At 43.7% G+C, this 18898-nt stretch overlaps 1 protein-coding gene across 1 annotated transcript in view; it reads right to left on the minus strand.

Annotated features, from left to right (window-relative positions):
* Positions 1-16683, minus strand: part of mad2l1 (MAD2 mitotic arrest deficient-like 1 (yeast)) — a 48306-nt gene extending 31623 nt beyond the window's left edge. The window contains exons 1-2 of the mRNA XM_037682094.1: positions 16509-16683; positions 13009-13155 (exon numbers count right to left, since the gene is read on the minus strand). Of these exons, the coding sequence (XP_037538022.1) occupies positions 13009-13155; positions 16509-16572 (211 nt within the window). The 5' untranslated portion in view covers positions 16573-16683. The remainder of the gene's footprint in view (positions 1-13008; positions 13156-16508) is intronic.
* Between the last annotated feature and the right edge of the window lie 2215 nt (positions 16684-18898).

Here is an 18898-nt window from a genome sequence, read left to right on the forward strand (position 1 = left end):
AGGGGTGGAATTAGGATAAGTTACAGCTCATGAGGTACTCCATCAGAGCATCTCTGACACCTCGGCCCTGCTCTCCATCTTGTGGGACAGCGACCAGGACGGGCTGTGCGGCTGGTTCTGCTCCAAGTTCACGGAGGTCATCCATTTTGGTTGTGTGTTGTTTTCCAACTCTTCTTCTAACACATGTTAGTGGTGCTTAGAAAAGAGCTTAATGTAGCACTACCGCCACCAGGTGGTAAGGTGCGTTAATATTAATAATCCGCCCACTAGAGGTGAACATTCCGCCCACTAAACGGGAACTATAGGCAAAGTGGAGACACAAAAATAGAGGTCCCACTAGAACCGGACACAACAGGCTACAACAAGAACCAGACCTGTGGATACCAGGCTTAAGATCTGATGAACTGCAGGTTTCAGTCAGTGTGCTGCAAAATGTGACGGAGAGTCGTTGTAACTAGTGGTTGGAACATCTAACTTGTTCCACTTGATAGAATATGATGAGTCACAAGATGAAGCACAATAAAAGTTTGAGCAAACGTGTCCCTGAAACACCCTCAGCGCTGCATGTTGGTTTTGTTTGTTTTTATCATTTATTCATTCGTTTAAAATAAAACAAATTCATCAGAAAGAAAAAAAAATTTGTATCTGCCCCTTATTTAAAAAAATACAAAATAACTACAAAAACAATCAACAACCTTGACTTGAACAATCTCCAAACTGAAAACAAAAAAACTTTTGGTATCCTTCACCTGGTACTATACTTTCCCAACAACTTTAACCATCATCTTTTTAAACATATAAATTGTTTTAGAAATTTTTATGGTGATATCAAGGCAATTCCATAATCTTATTCCCTGAATTACAACACAGCTCCTTCACACTAGTTCTAAATGGAGGTTTTACAAACATTTCCATTCCCTTAAGGTTATAATGACTCTCCTTTTTTTATATTTATTTATTTTATTTTTTTTACAAATTTTAATATTTGGGGCTAATATTTTTATGAGCTTTATACACGCCTTGTAAAATACTATATTCAACCAAATCATAACATTTTAATAATTTCAACTGATGAGATAATATACTTGGGTGACCATAGAACTTCATAATACTAATAATTCTTATAGCTCTTTTTTGTAAAAATAAAAATAGGATTTGTAATTGTTTTTAGGGATGGGGCCGATCCAATCCAGTAGCCGTATCGGCCTCCGATACCAGCATAATTTACGTATCGGATTTTCCGATCCACCTGCCGATATTTCCATGATGCACGTTGGCTTCAAACTATGGAATGGATTTCCTGAACGGCGGCGTGTCTCATGAGCCCAGAGTAATAAGACCCGCCTCACATTCAGGCAGTGGCGGATTCACCGTCGGGCACGACGGGACACTTCCCGGTGGCCTGGTTGCCGAGGAACGGGACTAAAGGCTCGGTTCGGGTCGCACGGACTTTATTATTTTAAATAAACAATTCACTTTTGCCTGGGCTCAGGTCTCACGCTGCACTGCAGCGACGGAGAAAGCCTGGCACATCCCCCGGCCAGGCCGGCCCCCTCCCTTCCTTTTCTGTGTGTCACAGAGCAGAGACACACACACACACATTGCGCCCGCCCCCCTCCCCGCCCTAGGACTCGCGCTCCCGACGGTGTTGGCGCGCGGTGCGTGCATCTCTGAGTTGTAGAATGGAGCAACAGAGACAGCCAAAGAAGAGGAAAGGTGGAGCAGAGAGAGAGAGGATAAAAAAGAGAAAAGCTCTGGCCGCGGATGCTGCTAAGTGCTATAAATTAATGTTTGTTCGTAATGGAGCAGGTAAGAGAAACACTTGTGTTGAAAAAATTGAACTCTGGCACAGTTTATCAGCACAGCTTAATATCCACATGCTAGCTTCACTTTGAGGACCTAAGTGGGCCAAAACTGACTTAATATAACAAATGTTTTTAAGTTTTTACAAAGAATATTGCAAATTTTATAATATGGGTTAGGATCTGAAAAAAGTTTAATGTTGAAATGTCTAGGAATTCAGATTTTTTTGTATCTAAAAAAGTTAAGTCAGGTCCTCTGGACAAATAAAAAAAAAACTTGTTGAAACTTTTGTCTTTAATCCAAAAAACTAAGTTCAGTCTTATGCATAGCAAAATATAGGGCAACATAATTTCAGTTTATGTGATTTGAGGACGGATTATTGCACCACAGAAGAAAGATTTATGTAGGTATTCAGTTAGACGTGTGCAAACAACATGCATTCAAAGTGCGCTCAATTGAACTCAGTCTTGGTGGTTTGCGTTAATCAGGTGGTGGTGGCCTGGGATGGTATCAAAATTCCCGGCCTGGATTATTGTCCCAGTCCGCCCCTGCATTCAGGAAATCCAGTTCATAGTTTGCAGCCAGCTACAATGTGACGACTGAGTTAGCAGCACTGTGGCTAACAGCTAACCAACTTTTCATGTAAACATGTCAGCTGTGTGGAAGTATTTTACACTAGAAACACCACAAAACAAGACAGCAACGTGCAATATCTGCAGAGCCATAGCGCCACATTAAACCACGTTAAAGTTAGTTTTACTTTGGACATTCGAGCTCCGTGGCTTCAGCGGGGCGCTGCTCTTTGCTCAACACAAAACAGGCGACTCGACCCCGGCCAGCCGCGTCCAATCTGCCCCGCTCAGTCTGCCTGTCTCCGAGGAGGGACAGACTGAGCGCGGCTGCCCCAAATCAGGCTGCTTGCTTCAGATTGAACAAGAAGAAGACGTCGCTGAAACCATGGAGCTCAAATGTTTACAGAGAAGTTGCTAAACTTCATCATAATTAATGACCAACCACTATCACTTGTAGAAAACGAAGGATTTCTCAGCTTGATACTTGCAGTCAAGATATAGTTTACCCTCCAGGAGATATCAGTACAACAGTAGACAATCATAAAAAAAACATTATTTGAAAATTATATATATTAAAAACAAAAACAGCTACATTATAAAGTGATGTAAAATACTAAAAACAGGAACATGTCTGTTGGTTTATGCCATGAACTTAGCAGATGTTTGAAGCCATAACATTTTATTTAATTTAATTCATTTATTCATTCATTTAAATGAAACAAAATTTAAAAATAAATCATCAAAAAGAAAACGGTGAATGAAAAGAGTGCAGAAAGAAGAAGAAAAAATTATATCTGCCCCGTATAAAATATAAAACAATTTTAAACAATCACTTAAATTAATCACTTTAATATCCACTTTAAAATTAGGAATAAAAAGAAACATGTTTTGTGTTAGCAGAATTTAATTCTAACTTTAAAACTTATCCAACATTAATAAAACTTACCTCAAGTTGCCTTTTTGGACATGCATGCATATATTTGTACAAATTGTACTTGAGAGGAGATTATTACAGCCTCATATAAAATCAATGATGATGATGATGATATCGGAACTGGATCGGTATCGGACGATACTCAGATTCAGGTATCGGGATCGGAAAAAAAAAAAAAAAAAAAAAAAGTGGATCGGTGCATCCCTAATTGTTTTGCATGCTTTTCCCCAAACTTCATTACAATAGATTAAATATGGAACAATCATTACATTATACAATATAAACAAAGCTTTGTCATTCAAAAACCCTTTTACTTTATACAGTAATGCAATTGATTGTTATTTTTAAGTATTTTACATGAGATTTCCATGTCAGCTTCTCATCAATAACGACACCCCAAAATTGTATTTCAATAACAACAAATTTCAATGCTGCCAATTTTAAAGTTGTTGTTTAAAGTTAAAACTATTAATATTGACAACGTTGAGAATTTCATGTTTATTTCACAGTGATTTATATTTTTTTAAGGCTAAATACAAATAAAAGGTGAACATTAATTTATTTGTATAGTTTGTAGTTTTTCTGAGGCTTTTATATTGTTTATATCGATATTGAATTATATCGTTATCGACCGAAATTAAGAAATATATCGTGATAAAAGTTTTGGCCATATCGTCCAGCCCTAGCAACAGCTGAAACCCATGTCTTGCATATGTCTGAGCATGGTGGTTCTTGAAGCACTGACTCCAGCTGCAATTCACTCTTTGTGAATCTCCCCCACATTTTGGAATGGGTTTTGTTTCACCATCCTCTCCAGGGTGCGGTTATCCCTATTGCTTGTACACTTTTTTCTACCACATCTTTTCCTTCCCTTCATCTCTCTATTAATGTGCTTGGACACAGAGCTCTGAACAGCCAGCCTCTTTAGCAATGACCTTTTGTGTCTTGCCCTCCTTGTGCAAGGTGTCAATGGTCGTCTTTTGGACAACTGTCAAGCCAGCAGTAGGGATGAATCGATCCACTTTTTCCCCTTCCGATGTGTAGTGTTGGCCGATACTGATCTGATACAGATGCTTGATTAAGTTGGTAGTGTCATAGCTGGAAGTTTTAGTGCCATCCCTTGGAACTGTCGCTGTGCACGTATTGCACGTAGCTGTCAAATGTGTTGGCTGAGGTAGTGTGAAATTTTTCCAGATGGCTCAGCCTTTCGCTCGCTCTATTTTGAAAACAATCTGTGCGGTGAGTTTGCCAGCGCGTGATATCACTCAGAGCACAAAGCATAGAATTAGAGTGAATAGATCTGCTCAGTCATGGATCGGTCACATTGTCACCGATACCCGATCCAGAAGATTTTCCGATATCAGGACCAATATCGATATTGGTATCAGATCGGTGCATCTCCAGTCAGCAGCAGTCTTCACCATGATTGTGTAGCCTACAGAACTAGACTAAGAGACCATTTAAAGCCTTTGCAGGTGTTCCGAGTTAATTAGCTGATTAGTGTGACACCAGGTGTCTTCAATATTGAACCTTTTCACAATATTCTAATTTTCTGAGATACTGAATTTGGGGTTTCATTAGTTGTCAGTTATAATCATCAACATTAAAAGAAATAAACATTTGAAATATATCAGTCTGTGTGTAATGAATGAATATAATACAAGTTTCAAATTTTGAATGGAATTACTGAAATCAATCAACTTTTTCATGATATTCTCATTTTATAACCAGCACCTGTTTGGTGACCTATCAGCATCTGTGATATTTGTCCCATTACACGCCGATATAAGCACTTCTAATTTTTAATCCCTAAAATACTGGAACCAGCTGTAATTGTACAATGTATCCAGCAGAGGGCACATGAAGACTACTTTCAAGTCATGGTCATTTTAAAAAAAGTTTCACTTTTGGTTCAGCACAGACGAAGCAGGGAGTGATACTGTGTAGCATATTTTGCTGATCAGAGAATGGTAAGTTTATTTAAACTAAAAAAAAAAAGAATTTAATCAACAATCAAATTATTTTCAATCCTCCAACCTGCTTGTCATAAACTCAAGTTCTTAAGCTAACGCTAGTGTTCAGCGGCACCACCTTCACAACATTAGCCCCTCATAACTACTACCGTTGTTAGTAGTTATAGCATCAGTTCTGTCAGATTGAGGTTCCAGTTTGTGAGGACAACCAGTGTAACGTTATCTTTGTCGTCCTCAATTAAATGCATTGTTTGTCTGAAATCTTCTCTGCAAAGAAAAAATGCTGCTGCGGTCAATACTAAATAGACCTTCACCGTACGTGACAGACTGTTTAAACAATGAACAGTGAAAGGTGTTTCTTTATTTAATTTATATTTTTGTAACACACTTGATAACTTTATGGTCGATAGTGGAGGATAGAAAATGTGAGCACACATCATGAGGACTGTTTTTATGACCAGTGCACCACTTATAAACCTACGGGTCTAGGTATAGTGTGGATCTGATTAGCTTAGCTTCATGGTTGCTAGCAGCTGTGCTAAATAAACAAGCCCCACTCCACTCAGTTTTCTTACATTCTTGGGGGTGGACAAAGCTAAAAGGTTTTCAGCCATTATATCGAATTATCGGCGGGTGCCTTTCTCTCCCAATATCAGCATTGGTGATAGCCAAAATTTCCATATTGGTCGAGCTCTAGTTTTTATGATAGGCGGTGAATCCCACCCAATACACCAGCTCATTTCTGCTCCTTAAGGAAATGTTTTAAAATATAGTTAAACAGGTCTTACCGTTAGTTGGTCAAATCTGATATTTTCCTACAAATCCTACGATTTCTGTGAAGCATCACCTCTCAGTCTATTCCAGACAGGTGATTTATATATTGTTTAATCAAAATGGTAGACTTGGTTCTAATTAAACTATCGTGGGGAGGGTTTCTTCCAGCTAGTCTTATTAATTCATCATTCAGGCCAAATGTTTTAAACCGTTGGTTACATACTGTAACCCCAGATTCTATGAGTATAAGCGTAGCCCTTTAAGGCCTTCGCTTTAGTGGGTTTATCCCGTTATGCGCAGCATAAGCACTGAAAAAATTTAGTACATGCCCACCTGCTGTGTGGGCCCCACCCGGTCCGTATAAATTACGTTAAGAGCGGGAAATCGGCTCCCAAAATAGCTTTTTCTTCAGCCATTTTGGAGCCAGTGAGGCCCGACGCTTAAAGGGCTACGCTTATACTCAGAATCTGGGGTTACAGGACGTAACCAAGGTTCTATTTCGTATAGGCTTCGCCCTTTAAGGCCTTCGCTTTAGAGGGTAAAAGGCGAAGCCAATGTGGTCCTCGCCTCACTGGGTCCATTCGAACACCGTATGAAGCAGAAGCTTGCGCAAAAAAGTCTAATCACTCAGCTCCCATGTGCATACGCATGTCAGACGCATGTTGTGTAACTATGCATTCTGAATGCAAGAACGCCCCGGAAACATCAACAGGGAGGGAAAAGCTCTGAAAAAAGCCATGAACTAACCGGTTTACGGCTGAACCATATGAACAGATTAAAAATAACAAGAGAGTTGATTATTAATCAGATGAACTGATTGGTAACAATAGTCGTGAACTGATTAATGACAATAGAATCAAATAACAGTCACAACTTGTGATTGATAACATCTCACACTGTAATGCATGCAGACAGATGTGAATAAAACGGAGTTCCATGAAACAACAATGTTCATTCTGTAAACACTAAAGGCAGAATGTATCATGGAACAGGCCGTCACATCACCTAAATAAAGGCGAGTAATGAGCAGGGTGTTGACCACGCGGCCACAGTGCAAAATGTCCTGCATTGACATACCATTATGTAAAGCAGTCGAGAAAGCGATACCCCTGATAGAGTGTGCTCTGAGGTTGACAGGAGACTCTAATTCTGATGCTCTGTAGGCTTCGGAAATAGTCTCGCACAGCCAGTGTGACAAGCGCTGGGTGGATAACGGGCGGCCTGCAGATGCATCTCTATAATACACAAACAAATGTTGACGCATTGCAGCTGTGCACGCTATGTAACACGTCAACGCCCGCACAGGACAGAGAAGATAAAAAGACGTTACTTCATCTGATCTGTGTGAAAAGGGGTGGGGGGGGGGACGACCCCTCCAACGATATCGCTCTTGATTAAAAGAGCTCGTGATGTATTAGGCATAAAAGCTGGGTTGATCTAAAATCAGCTGATCTGCTGTCAGCCTAATTTCTGAGACATGACGGAGCGACAGATAGGGCAGATAAAAACACTCACTCTCTTAGCGGATGTTAAAGCCAGCAGCAGTGCTGTTTAAAGAGACAAGAATTTAAGTGGAACCTGATCCAAAGGCTCAAATGAAGCTTTGATCATGACCTGCAGGACCAGTATTAAATCCCACTGGAAACAAGTGGGTGTGAGACAGACCTGCGTCTCTGTACACCTTTTAGAAAATGTTTCATCAGCGGATGATAAAACCTGTTCTGTCTCAGAAACCTTCATGTCAGGAAGAGATGGCTGCAGTGTACGTTTTAAACGTGCTGGGTGCAAATTTCTGTCCATCAGCTGCTGCAGAAAGAACAGCATGCCACCTAAAGAACATGAAGAGGTCTCTACATCCTTCTCTGTACATCAGCACTGAAAAGCTGTCCGCTTTGATGTGTACATCGCTGTGGTAGATGCACCACGAGAAACCTGAATTGTGCGCATTACATCCCGTGGGCAACCCATCCTCTCTAAGTGGATTCGTTCAACGGCCAGACCCACAGGTGCTGGCCTATTTCTGGGTAACTCCTGGTCGCTTCTCCTGCCTGGAAGGGGAGCGTCCTCCCTCTACAGCGGTTCCCACGGGCACCCCGACAGCAGGTGTTTCAGGACTGGAAGCCATGGTGCACCCACGCGCTCGGAGCCACCAGGAGAGCTGTCAATCCCTCCTCCTGAGCTCGGTTCAAAAACCGTAAGATCAGAGGAGGTGGAGAAAAAACGCATACAGAAGCATTTTGGGCCATGGACTGTGGACAAACGTATCCACCCCCCAGCGGTGGTTCGTCTCATGGGCTCAGAGAAGCGCATAATTGACACTGAACGTTTCCTGTGTTACAACAGGCCCACAGCCGCTATATCAATCTGAGACAAAATGCTCCGTCAGAGGATGATTAAAGGTTGTTCTGTCTACGACAACTTTGAGACAAAAGAAAAAACACGGTTGCAGCATACAACAGTCGTGCTGGACACCAGATTTCTGTCCTTCGGCTGCTGCAGAAAGACAGCATGTCGTCCAGTGGACATGAAGTGGCCTCTACGCCTTTCTGTACAGCAGCGTTGGAAAACTGACCACTTGATGTGAACAGCGCTGTGGTGGATGCAGCACATGACTCCTGAATCGTACGCACTACATCTTGCGAGAGATCCATCCTCTCAAAAATCTGCACAGCGGCCAAACCACAGGTGCTGGCCTATTCTTATTAATTCCTGATCGTTCCTCCCGCCTGGAGGGGAGCGTCCCCACTCCACGGCAGGTTCCACGAGCGCCCTGATAAAAAATGTCGTAGGCCTGGGAACCATGATGCGTTCACGCACTTGGGGCAGAGGAGCTGCCAGTCCCTCCTCCTGAGTTCGGTTCAAAAAACCATGATACCAGAGGGAGAGAAGAAGGTGAAAGGCATTACGACCACAGGCTGTGAGCAGGCACGTCCACCCAGCGGTGGATCGTCCTATGGCTCCATGAAATTATAATTGACATTGAGCGTTCTCTCGTGTTGCTACACGTCCGCAGACGCTGGTAGGATTCTACCGTGTCTGAGTCCTAGTTCTGGGTGGAATACATGAGATGTACCCACTCCAATAGAGAACAGATTGGATGTGTCCCACACAGCATCTGTCTCACAATGTGACACATGGATTGAAAAAATGCATACATTTCCTGCTAGTATGTATGCAACAGTCACTTGCTGTCTGAGAATCACAAACTCTGATGATTCTGCAGCTCAAGGTCAGTGTTGAGTCACATTCAAAGATCCCGTGCGACACTCCAAAACATTTAAAAGGCTGCTGTGTGGGGAGCCACAGCGGCTCCACAGCTTATTAAATGTGTGTGACGTAGATCTGCTGATGGAAAACAGCTGATATCACTCAACCGATTCACGTGAGTTGCACTGCTGCCCCCTGTCTATACAAGCTGCTCAACGGCAGGTGTCCAGATAACGCAGAATTAAAGCGGCTCGAGCGCATAATGGAGTGTTGTTTCTCACAGCTCAGAAAATTGACAATCTAGAATAAATCTCATCTTTCCGGTTCATTGGGACCAGGAAGTGATGAGAGAGACCTTGTGTTTCCTCTCCATCTGAGATTCTAAAAATTACATTTCAAAAAATAATTTCCTGAGCTTCTACTAGAGGGGACGAGATCTGTTCATAAATGACAGAAAAAACGTCACAGAGTTCCTCCACACCGGGGTTTAAGCTGAACTGCAGCGTGAATCCCGGATGAAAACGATTCGCCCATCCGTCTGGAGGCGTGCGTTCATTGCCACCCGTTACAAGCTATAAAGCGGGCACGCATTTATGCTGTGAAACTCACATACATGCTGATGTGAACTGAAGCGCGCTGAATGAGAGAGAAAAAGCCCACGCGCGTCCCCGAGGATGCAAGACGTTGTGTTGCTGCGGGAAAACGGCTCATGTGTTGTGTTCACGTTGAGTGCAGCTGCTTGGTGTAACGCTCGGAAGCGGGTGCACATATGAGGCGACGCGCCCTGAAGGGTCGTGTGTGTGCGTCCTCATGCGACGCTTTAAAACAGGATTGCCGCGGGGGAGTGCGTTGGCACTGGTGCGGTAAGGAGGCACCGCGCGCCAACGGTGGAGCGGGGTTACCACTGGCTCGGTCTGCAGAAAAACGTTCATCGTTTGCTGCGGGTCACGTGAGCTTTTGAGTGATTCCACGAGCTGCAATATTAATTCAGACAAAACCCCTTCTTCGAGGATGTATGAGCTGAGCCGCTGTGAAGGCTTGTGAGGCTGCTGACTCCGCGGGAGCGCGTGTTGGCACTGGAGCGGTCAGGAAGCAGCGCGCGGCATCAGTGAAGCGAGGCTACCCCTGGCTCGGTCTGCAGAAATACGTTCATTCTTGGCTGCAAGTCACGTGAACTTCAGAATGATTCCATGCGCTGCAGTATTAATTCAGAAAACCTTCTTCGAGGATAAAGAAGCAGAGCCGCTGTGAGGCTTGTGAAACTGCTGACGCTGCGGGAGCGCGCGTTGACACTGCTGCAATGACAAAACGTGTGTCGCTTCTGCCGGGAGCGAGATACGTTGCTGAGCTCGTACCGTGGTCTTACGTGAACGTTGACATGAACGGCAGGCGCTGAGAGCTGCGTGCACGCTTTCATGGCGCGGGAGTGCGCATCGGCACCGCTGACAGTGAATGAAAACAACCTTAAAAAGGCTCATTCGTGATGAGTGTGTGTGATGGGGCCGCTTGTCAGATAAACCATGCTGACAGCCTGGCTAAAGACACTTCATCATAAAATGATGTTATTTCACAGTGTCATCAACACACCTCCAGCGACCGGACACCTGATTACCTTCCGTTGAGCTCTGTTTGTTGTCCTGGAGGGCCCCCTGTTGGCGAAATCCGGGAAAAAAATAAACTTCCGGCTGCCTGGGACGTCTGACGGGAGGGGCTGGCGTAGCAGAGCTGGGGAGGCGTTGAGCAGCTGTGGAGCATCTTGAAATGATCTCTAGCTGATGAAAAGAGGATCACCAACGGACTCCTGCATTTCTCCTGAGAGGAAGGTGGAGTGACGGGCCAGGAGAGCTTCTGGGACCCCGTTCTCCGGCTGCGATGCGGGGCGGCAGACAGCAAAAGAGGCGCAACGGTTGAGGATGACGTCAGCTGACCTGTAGACTGAGCGTACTGCAGGGGCTGGCAGCGTCGTTAGCAGCAGCCGCTGTGAGAGCGGAGTGAGCCGAAGGACAGAGGGCCACCGTCTCTTCTCGCCTCTGAACGTGTACGCCAACAGCGTAATGTGTTGTTCGCTGCGGCCGTGTGGAACACATGCTGGTGAGCTCAGTTGGAGAGCGGTGTCACCGTCTCGGTTATGCTAACCGGAGGCACGGGACGCTGGTCCATCTCGACATCTTAATCCAATGAAGCCTCCATCAGGCTCGGCTCCAGAGGGCACGGAGGGACTTTCCGCTCAGTGAACCCCTGCTCTGGAGATGGGTGCGGACTGTGGAGACCGGCTCCCCCAATCTACCAGGAAAGAACCCGTCTGTGGCCTCGCCCGTAGGACCTCCTGTTGGGAGCACGAGGCCATATGGATCAAGACGGTGAGCCGGAATGGAGCCCAGTAACAACCTTCCCGCCGGATCATCCGAACTGGCGGGAAAGACGTAGGACGTAAAAAAGGGGTCCTTTCATGTCAGCCTCCTCCTGGGTTACGCCGGGCAACCCCTGAGGGCGCCGTCGGCCGGGAGCGGTGTGATGGCCGATGCGAAAACGAGGTGGGGTGGGGTGAGCATTCACTCAGCCCCCCTCCACCGACACTACGCTCCCCAGGAGGGAATGAGCAGCGGGGGCTGCAGCTGAGCACGCCTGTCCCGGAAGAACCATCCGATTCGCTCCGAGGGTTGGCGATAAGAGGAAAAAAATACAAGATGGCGTTGTCCAGCGTGTAGTGACCTGTCACTGGGAAGCGTGTAGTGACCTGTCACTGGGAAATATTCCTCGGCACTTACCTTGAAATAAGACTGCTCGTCATCTTCTCCTCGGGGAGGAGAACTCACCGGATGACCGGAGTTCGACTGCCGGGCCAAGCATCCTTAACAAAGGTTGGTCATCTACACAATTTTCCTTCTTTGTTCTTCTGACAGTGCTATTTTAGCTCGCTGAAGAAAAAATGGGAGCCGATTTCCCGCTCTTAACGTAATTTATACGGAACGGGTGGGGCCCACACAGCAGGTGGGCGTGGACTAAATTTTTTCAGTGCTTATGCTGCGCATAACGGGATAAACCCACTAAAGCGAAGGCCTTAAAGGGCGAAGCTTATACGAAATAGAACTTTGCTTTCATGCTGCTAATACTGTGCATCTTTAGGTTGTTGTTTTTTTTCCTCCCTTGTCCTGTCTGGCATTGTGACACTTAGAATCTTTATGCATCTTTAGTTTGAGAAGTGAAAAATGACTAAAGGCAAACAAAGACAGCACCAGAATGAGGACAGCACTAACACTAACAAAAAAATAATTACTTAATTGGGTATTCAGAAAAATGCTATTCCCAGGTGGACAGGGCCTTAGATTGTTCAGGAAAATGCAGATTTATAGTCACATTGAATAATAACTAATTCTGTAACAATACAGATAATTCTCATTCCATCTGTTGTCACTTTCCTTCTTCACAGAAATCGTAGGATCCTAGTAAGAATTTCAGAGTAACAGTCAAGTCCTGGTAATTTTCCACCAGCTTGAAGGAAAGACACTTACTACAACGAAGACAGCATTCCTGCAGTGCTCGGAGAAAGGTGCATGCCACACATTTTTATCTAGACCTCAGGAAACTGAAGACGTTTGAAAAGAGGCATGAAGTAAATAAAACTTGCAGCAGAAAGAGCGGGAGAACAGTCCCTGCAGGGGTTTTCAGATACCTTAAGACTCACACTCAAGGACACTGTGGAGGATTAAGAAGTTGACAGGCAGGACGGTCTCTTGAGACAAACCTTTGAGCTGAGACACCACGTTGGTCAGGTAGTTCTTCAGCTTGGGGTCAGTGGAGAGCTGCAGACTCATGTTGTAGTGAGTGACTCTGGAGAAGGTCTCCGGAGGGTAGATGCCCCGCTGGTACAGGATGCTGTTGATGCCGAACGCTGAGGAATCCAGAAGGTTCAGACACCACAGAAACTCAGTTAACCACAGGTGGTGATGCCACATATATCATAGATCAGTAGAGAAAAGGGACAGAAAACTACTTTACATTAAAAAAATTATGACTCATAAACTTCTAGCATTCCTTGAAGAAATACACATCGCTCACTACCACTCACAAAAGAGTTTTAAACTATGGGAAATGACAAGTTGTAGCCGTTTTGATCAAACTTTAAATGAACCTAACAGGTTGAGTCAGGTCTGAGTTTGTTGCAGCTCCTCGGACTGAAGAAGTCTTTTGGATAAAAGACAAAACGTTTCAACAAGTTTTTTTAATCCGTCCAGAGGACCAGACTCCCTCGTTAGATTTTTCAACCTGGATTACTGAGCAGCATCAGGGCACTTTAAATAAACATTATGCAACATCTCTGTGTATGTATTGTGAATGACTCTCAGCTACTACCACTTTAAGTTTAAGCTAAATATCTGCTAATTTGACTGCATTATAATTATTTTTTGGTGGGCTAATATTGATTAGCTGTGGAAGCCATCTTTAATTACATTGTTTCCAGTTGTAGATGTACATCTGATGTTTACTGTCTGAAAGTTTCATTTCTCTGTCAAGTAGTTAAAGAGATATTTTGCTAACAAAGTTTACCTAAACAGCCATCCATCTTTTTATCTTTACACATCTTTATCTTTCGGGTATCTTTACCCGCTTCTTCCGTTTTGGGTCACAGGGGTCACTGGTGCCCATGTCCAGCAATCACTGTGTGAGAGGCGGGAGACACCTGGACAAGTTTCCAGTCCATCACAGGGACACATGGAGACAAAAACCATTCACACTCTCACTCACACCTAGGGACAATTTAGAGTTATCAATCAGACTAACATGCATGTTTTTGGTCTGTGGGAGGAAACAGGAGAAAACCCCCACATGCACTGAGAGAACATGTAAACTTCATCCAGAAAGGGCCCCAGCTGGAATTTGATCTGGTGACCTGCTTGCTGAGAGGCAGCAACTCTACCAACTGTGCCACCGCGCCGCTCTTTACCTCAACAATAAATGCTAAATGTTTAGGCACGGATTTCGTACATTTTAAGTTAAAGTCTGTACAATAAGCTCAGGTGTAACCATTTATGTTTTTAAAGGTCAGATGTTGTGTGATGAACATCTTTAAATGGTGGGAATTTAAAAGTACAAATCGGATTCCAAAAAAGTTGGGACACTAAACAAATTATGAATAAAAACTGAATGCAATGATGTGGAGATGGCAAATGTCAATATTTTATTCGTAATATAACATAGATGACAGATCAAAAGTTTAATCTGAGTAAATGTAACATTTTAAAGGAAAAATATGTTGATTCAAAATTTCACAGTGTCAACAAATCCCAAAAAAGTTGGGACAAGTAGCAATAAGTGGCTGGAAAAGGGAAATTGAGCATATAATGAACAGCTGGAAGATCGATTAACACTAATTAGGTCAATTGACAACATGATTGGGTATTAAAAGAGCTTCTCAGAGTGTCAGTGTCTCTCAGAAGCCAAGATGGTAAGAGGATCACCAATTCCACCATTGTTGCACAGAAAGATAGTGCAGCAATACCAGAATGGTGTTACCCAGCGTAAAATAGCAAAGACTTTTAAGTTATCATCATCAACCGTGCATAACATCATCAAAAGATTCAGAGAATCTGGAACAATCGCTGTGCGTAAGGGTCAAGGCCATAAAACTCTACTGGATGCTCGTGATCTCCGGGCCCTTAAACGTCACTGCACCTGAAACAGGAATGCCACCATCAAGGAAATAACAGAATGGGCTCAGGAATACTTCCAGAAAGCATTGCCAGTGAACACAATCCACCGTGCCATCCGCTGTTGCCAGCTGAAACTCTACGGTGCAAAGAGGAAGCCATTTCTAAGCAAGCTCCACAAGCTCAGACGTTCGCACTGGGCCAGGGGTCATTTAAAATGGAGTGTGGCAAAATGGAAATGTTCTGTGGTCAGATGAGTCACGATTTGAAGTTCTTTATGGAACACTGGGACGCCATGTCATCCGGACCAGAGAGGACAAGGATAGCCCAAGTTGTTATCAACGCTCCGTTCAGAAGCCTGCATCACTGATGGTATGGGGTTGCATGAGCGCTTGTGGCATGGGCAGCTTGCATGTCTGGAAAGGCACCATTAATGCAGAGAACTATGTTCAGGTTCTAGAACAACATATGCTCCCATCTAGACGTCCTCTCTTTCAGGGAAGACCCTGCATTTTTCAACACGATAATGCCAGACCACATTCTGCAGCAATCACAATATCATGGCTACGTAGGAGAAGGATCTGGGTACTAAAATGGCCAGCCTGCAGTCCAGATCTTTCACCTATAGAGAACATTTAGCGCATCATAAAGAGGAAGGTGCGACAAAGAAGGCCCAAGACGATTGAACAGTTAGAGGCCTGTATTAGACATGAATGGGAGAGCATTCCCATTTCTAAACTTGAGAAACTGGTCTCCTCTGTCCCCAGACGTCTGTTGAGTGTTGTAAGAAGGGGGGATGCCACACAGTGGTAAAAATGGACTTGTCCCAACTTTTTGGGGATTTGTTGACGCCATGAAATTTGGAAACAACAGATTTTTCCCTTAAAATGATACATTCTCTCAGTTTAAACTTTTGATCTGTGATTTGTGTTCTATTCTGAATAAAATATTAGATGTTGGCACCTCCACATCATTGCATTCAGTTTTTATTCACAATTTGTTTAGTGTCCCAACTTTTTTGGAATCCGGTTTGTACAAATAAATAAAACCCCACATAGTTTCAGTGTAATCCAGAAATCATCATGCCAGCAGACAGAGTACATGCAACGAGCAGAACCTCGTCCGCAAAATGGAAGAAAGTAACTTTGATCACGATTTCTAATCAAATAAATAATTACCAGACCGAGTGCATGCGGGCTTTCGAAAAAACTGAGGTCTTAAAAACATTCGGCATGAAATAAGACACGGTGTTATTAAAAACAGAACATAATAAGAACGATTTAAGAAAAGATCTGTTCTCCGTCACACTTTTTCATTCATTCAACCTTTATTTAGACACACAGGATTCTGATGGGCGGATCACTTCACTGTGAACACGTTGAATTCATTAACATTCCCGACAAAATAAACTGTTTTCTGCAATATCTGCGAGCTACGAGCGGTTTGTACTGCTTACACCAAATACTTTGTTTCAGATGGTTTTCCTCAGTTTCGTTGCAGTTCTGACCGGATTGGAGGCCCAGTAGTAGCATGCTCGTTCTCGTGTGGAAAACGCGTTAAGTGCTGCTGGAAACACGACACGAACAATAATACTCACAGAAGAACTCGGCCACTAGCTCCGCACTTCCTTTAAGGGTAATTCCCTTCAACGTGCTGGTCATTTTCCAAACTGATATAAGTAATGTCCCTTAAAGAACTTTGTGTTGCTTCTGTTGTGCTAACTGTAAGGCTTCAACTGCCCGCCGTCAAGTTTGAATCTGATCAACTCTCTAGAGCGCATGCGTAACAGAGTCATTTCCCTGATGACGTTTTATGTTGCGTTCAAAGCTACCGGACACGAGAGGGCAGTATTCACTGACCGTTCCCCCTGGTATTTTGTTTGTATTGTTGATGCTGATGACTGGTTAACAACCAGATGTTTTATATGTCTTATAATTAAAAATAATAATAATAAAGCATTCATTTACCGCCTGTCTCTGTGTATTTTTTTTTTTTTTTTACTTTATTGAACACAAGAACAAAAGACAATCTCAAATTACAAAACAATGTGAAATTAACATATTATTCTGATCAAATTTAAATTTAAAGTAACATTATTAGTAGCAGAGAATTAGCAAAAAAAAAGGATAGAAGCAAACAAAGAACTATTTAAGTAAAATTATACATATCTACTCAGATAATTCATTACAGGGCTATATTATCTGAGTGAGGTGAAAGTACTGAAAGTAAAGGGGCCGAATAATATTACACCCCCCACTTTTCAGTTTTTTATTTGTTAAAAAAATATGACACATCCAATAAATTTCATTCCACTTCACGATTGTGTCCCACTTGTTGATTCTTCACAAAAATTTTAAATTTTATATCTTTATGTTTGAAGGCTGAAGTGTGGCAAAAGGTTGAAAAGTTCAAGGGGGCCGAATACTTTCGCAAGGCACTTTAGTTCATTGTGGCGACTCCTGAAGAAGGGAGCAGCTGAAAGAAGAAGAAAAAAACTTTACTATTATCTGTACATAACATTTTCTGCTCTTATTCTATCCAGACCTCCATGGCTACCATGGCTGATGGCTCTTCAGAGGAGGCCTTGCAGAACCAGAGATGAGCTCATGATAGCGGACTACCTGACTAGAGTTCACGCAACTCACGTGCACACAATATACTTACACATCAACTATATAATTATACACTGCGTACTTATACACACAAATTGATTGATTGATTGATTGATTGATTGATTTTATTGTCAATTCTGCATATGTACAGGACATACATAGAAATTGAAATTGCATTACACTCCTACTCAAGTTGCAGCAAACAACAACATTAGCAAAAATAAACTAACACAACTAGTTATAAAAAAATATAAAAGTGAACAGCAGCAGGACCTCTGATGCAACGTGCTCAATAGTGACTAACAGGAGACAAAGGGACGCTGACTGAAGACAATAACATGATGAGAGGTAGATAATGGATGTGCAAGGCCAGAGTAAACAATAGTGCAATATAAAGTATAAACCTGAGAAACTTAGTAAAGTGAAGGTGTGCATACCGGTTCTATATAGAGTCACAGTTATGTACTGATGAGGTGATTAAGTGGAAATGACAATACCAGAATAAACAGGACGAGTTGATCATAACAGTAGTGCAAAATATAATGCAATAAAACAGTAGAGTGAGCTTGTAGGCTGTTAAAGTGACCGAGTTCATAAACTATTCATAAAAATAAATAAATGTCCCAGAGCAGTTTTGAAGGGGGGGGGGTGTGAGGGGGGGGGGGTGTCAGGAAGCTGAGTTAGTGTGTGCAGGGTGGCAGAAGTGGGAGAGGGGGCTGAGGGGGGGCAGGCAGAGAGTTCAGCATCCTCACGGCCTGATGGACGGAGTTGTTCCACAGTCTGCTGGTCCTAGAACTGAGGCTACGCAGTCTCCGCCCTAATGGCAGCAGGTTGAAGAAACAGTGTAGCGGGTGGTCAAGATCTCCCACCCAGCAGAGGGCTTTACTTCTGAGGCGAGAGCTGTGGAGGTCCTGAAGGCAGGGGAGAGAGGTGCCAATGATCTTCTCAGCTGTCCTCACGATCCGCTGGAGGGATTTGCGGCAGGATGCTGTGCAGGCCCCGTACCACACAGTGGAGCAGCTCATCAGGATGCTCTCGATGGCCCCCCTGTAGAAGGTTGTCATGATGGGGGTGGGGGCTCTCGCTCTTCTCAGCTTGCGGAGGAAGTAGAGCCGTTGGTGAGCCTTTTTGGCCACTGCTGCTGTGTTGATGGTCCAGGAGAGGTCCTCAGAGATGTGCACACCCAGGAACTTGGTGCTGCTCACCCTTTCCACAACAACACCGTTGATGGATAGTGGAGCATGTTTTGTCTGAGTTCTCCTGAAGTCCACAACAATCTCCTTGGTCTTCTCTGTGTTCAGCAAGAGATTGTTGCGTTTGCACCAGGAGACCAGCCGACTCACCTCGCTCCTGTAGAGTGACTCATCGTTGTTGC

This window comes from Nematolebias whitei, chromosome 1, assembly GCF_014905685.2.
Source record: "Nematolebias whitei isolate Nwh7 chromosome 1, NemWhi1, whole genome shotgun sequence".
Classification (NCBI taxonomy): Eukaryota; Metazoa; Chordata; class Actinopteri; order Cyprinodontiformes; family Rivulidae; genus Nematolebias; species Nematolebias whitei.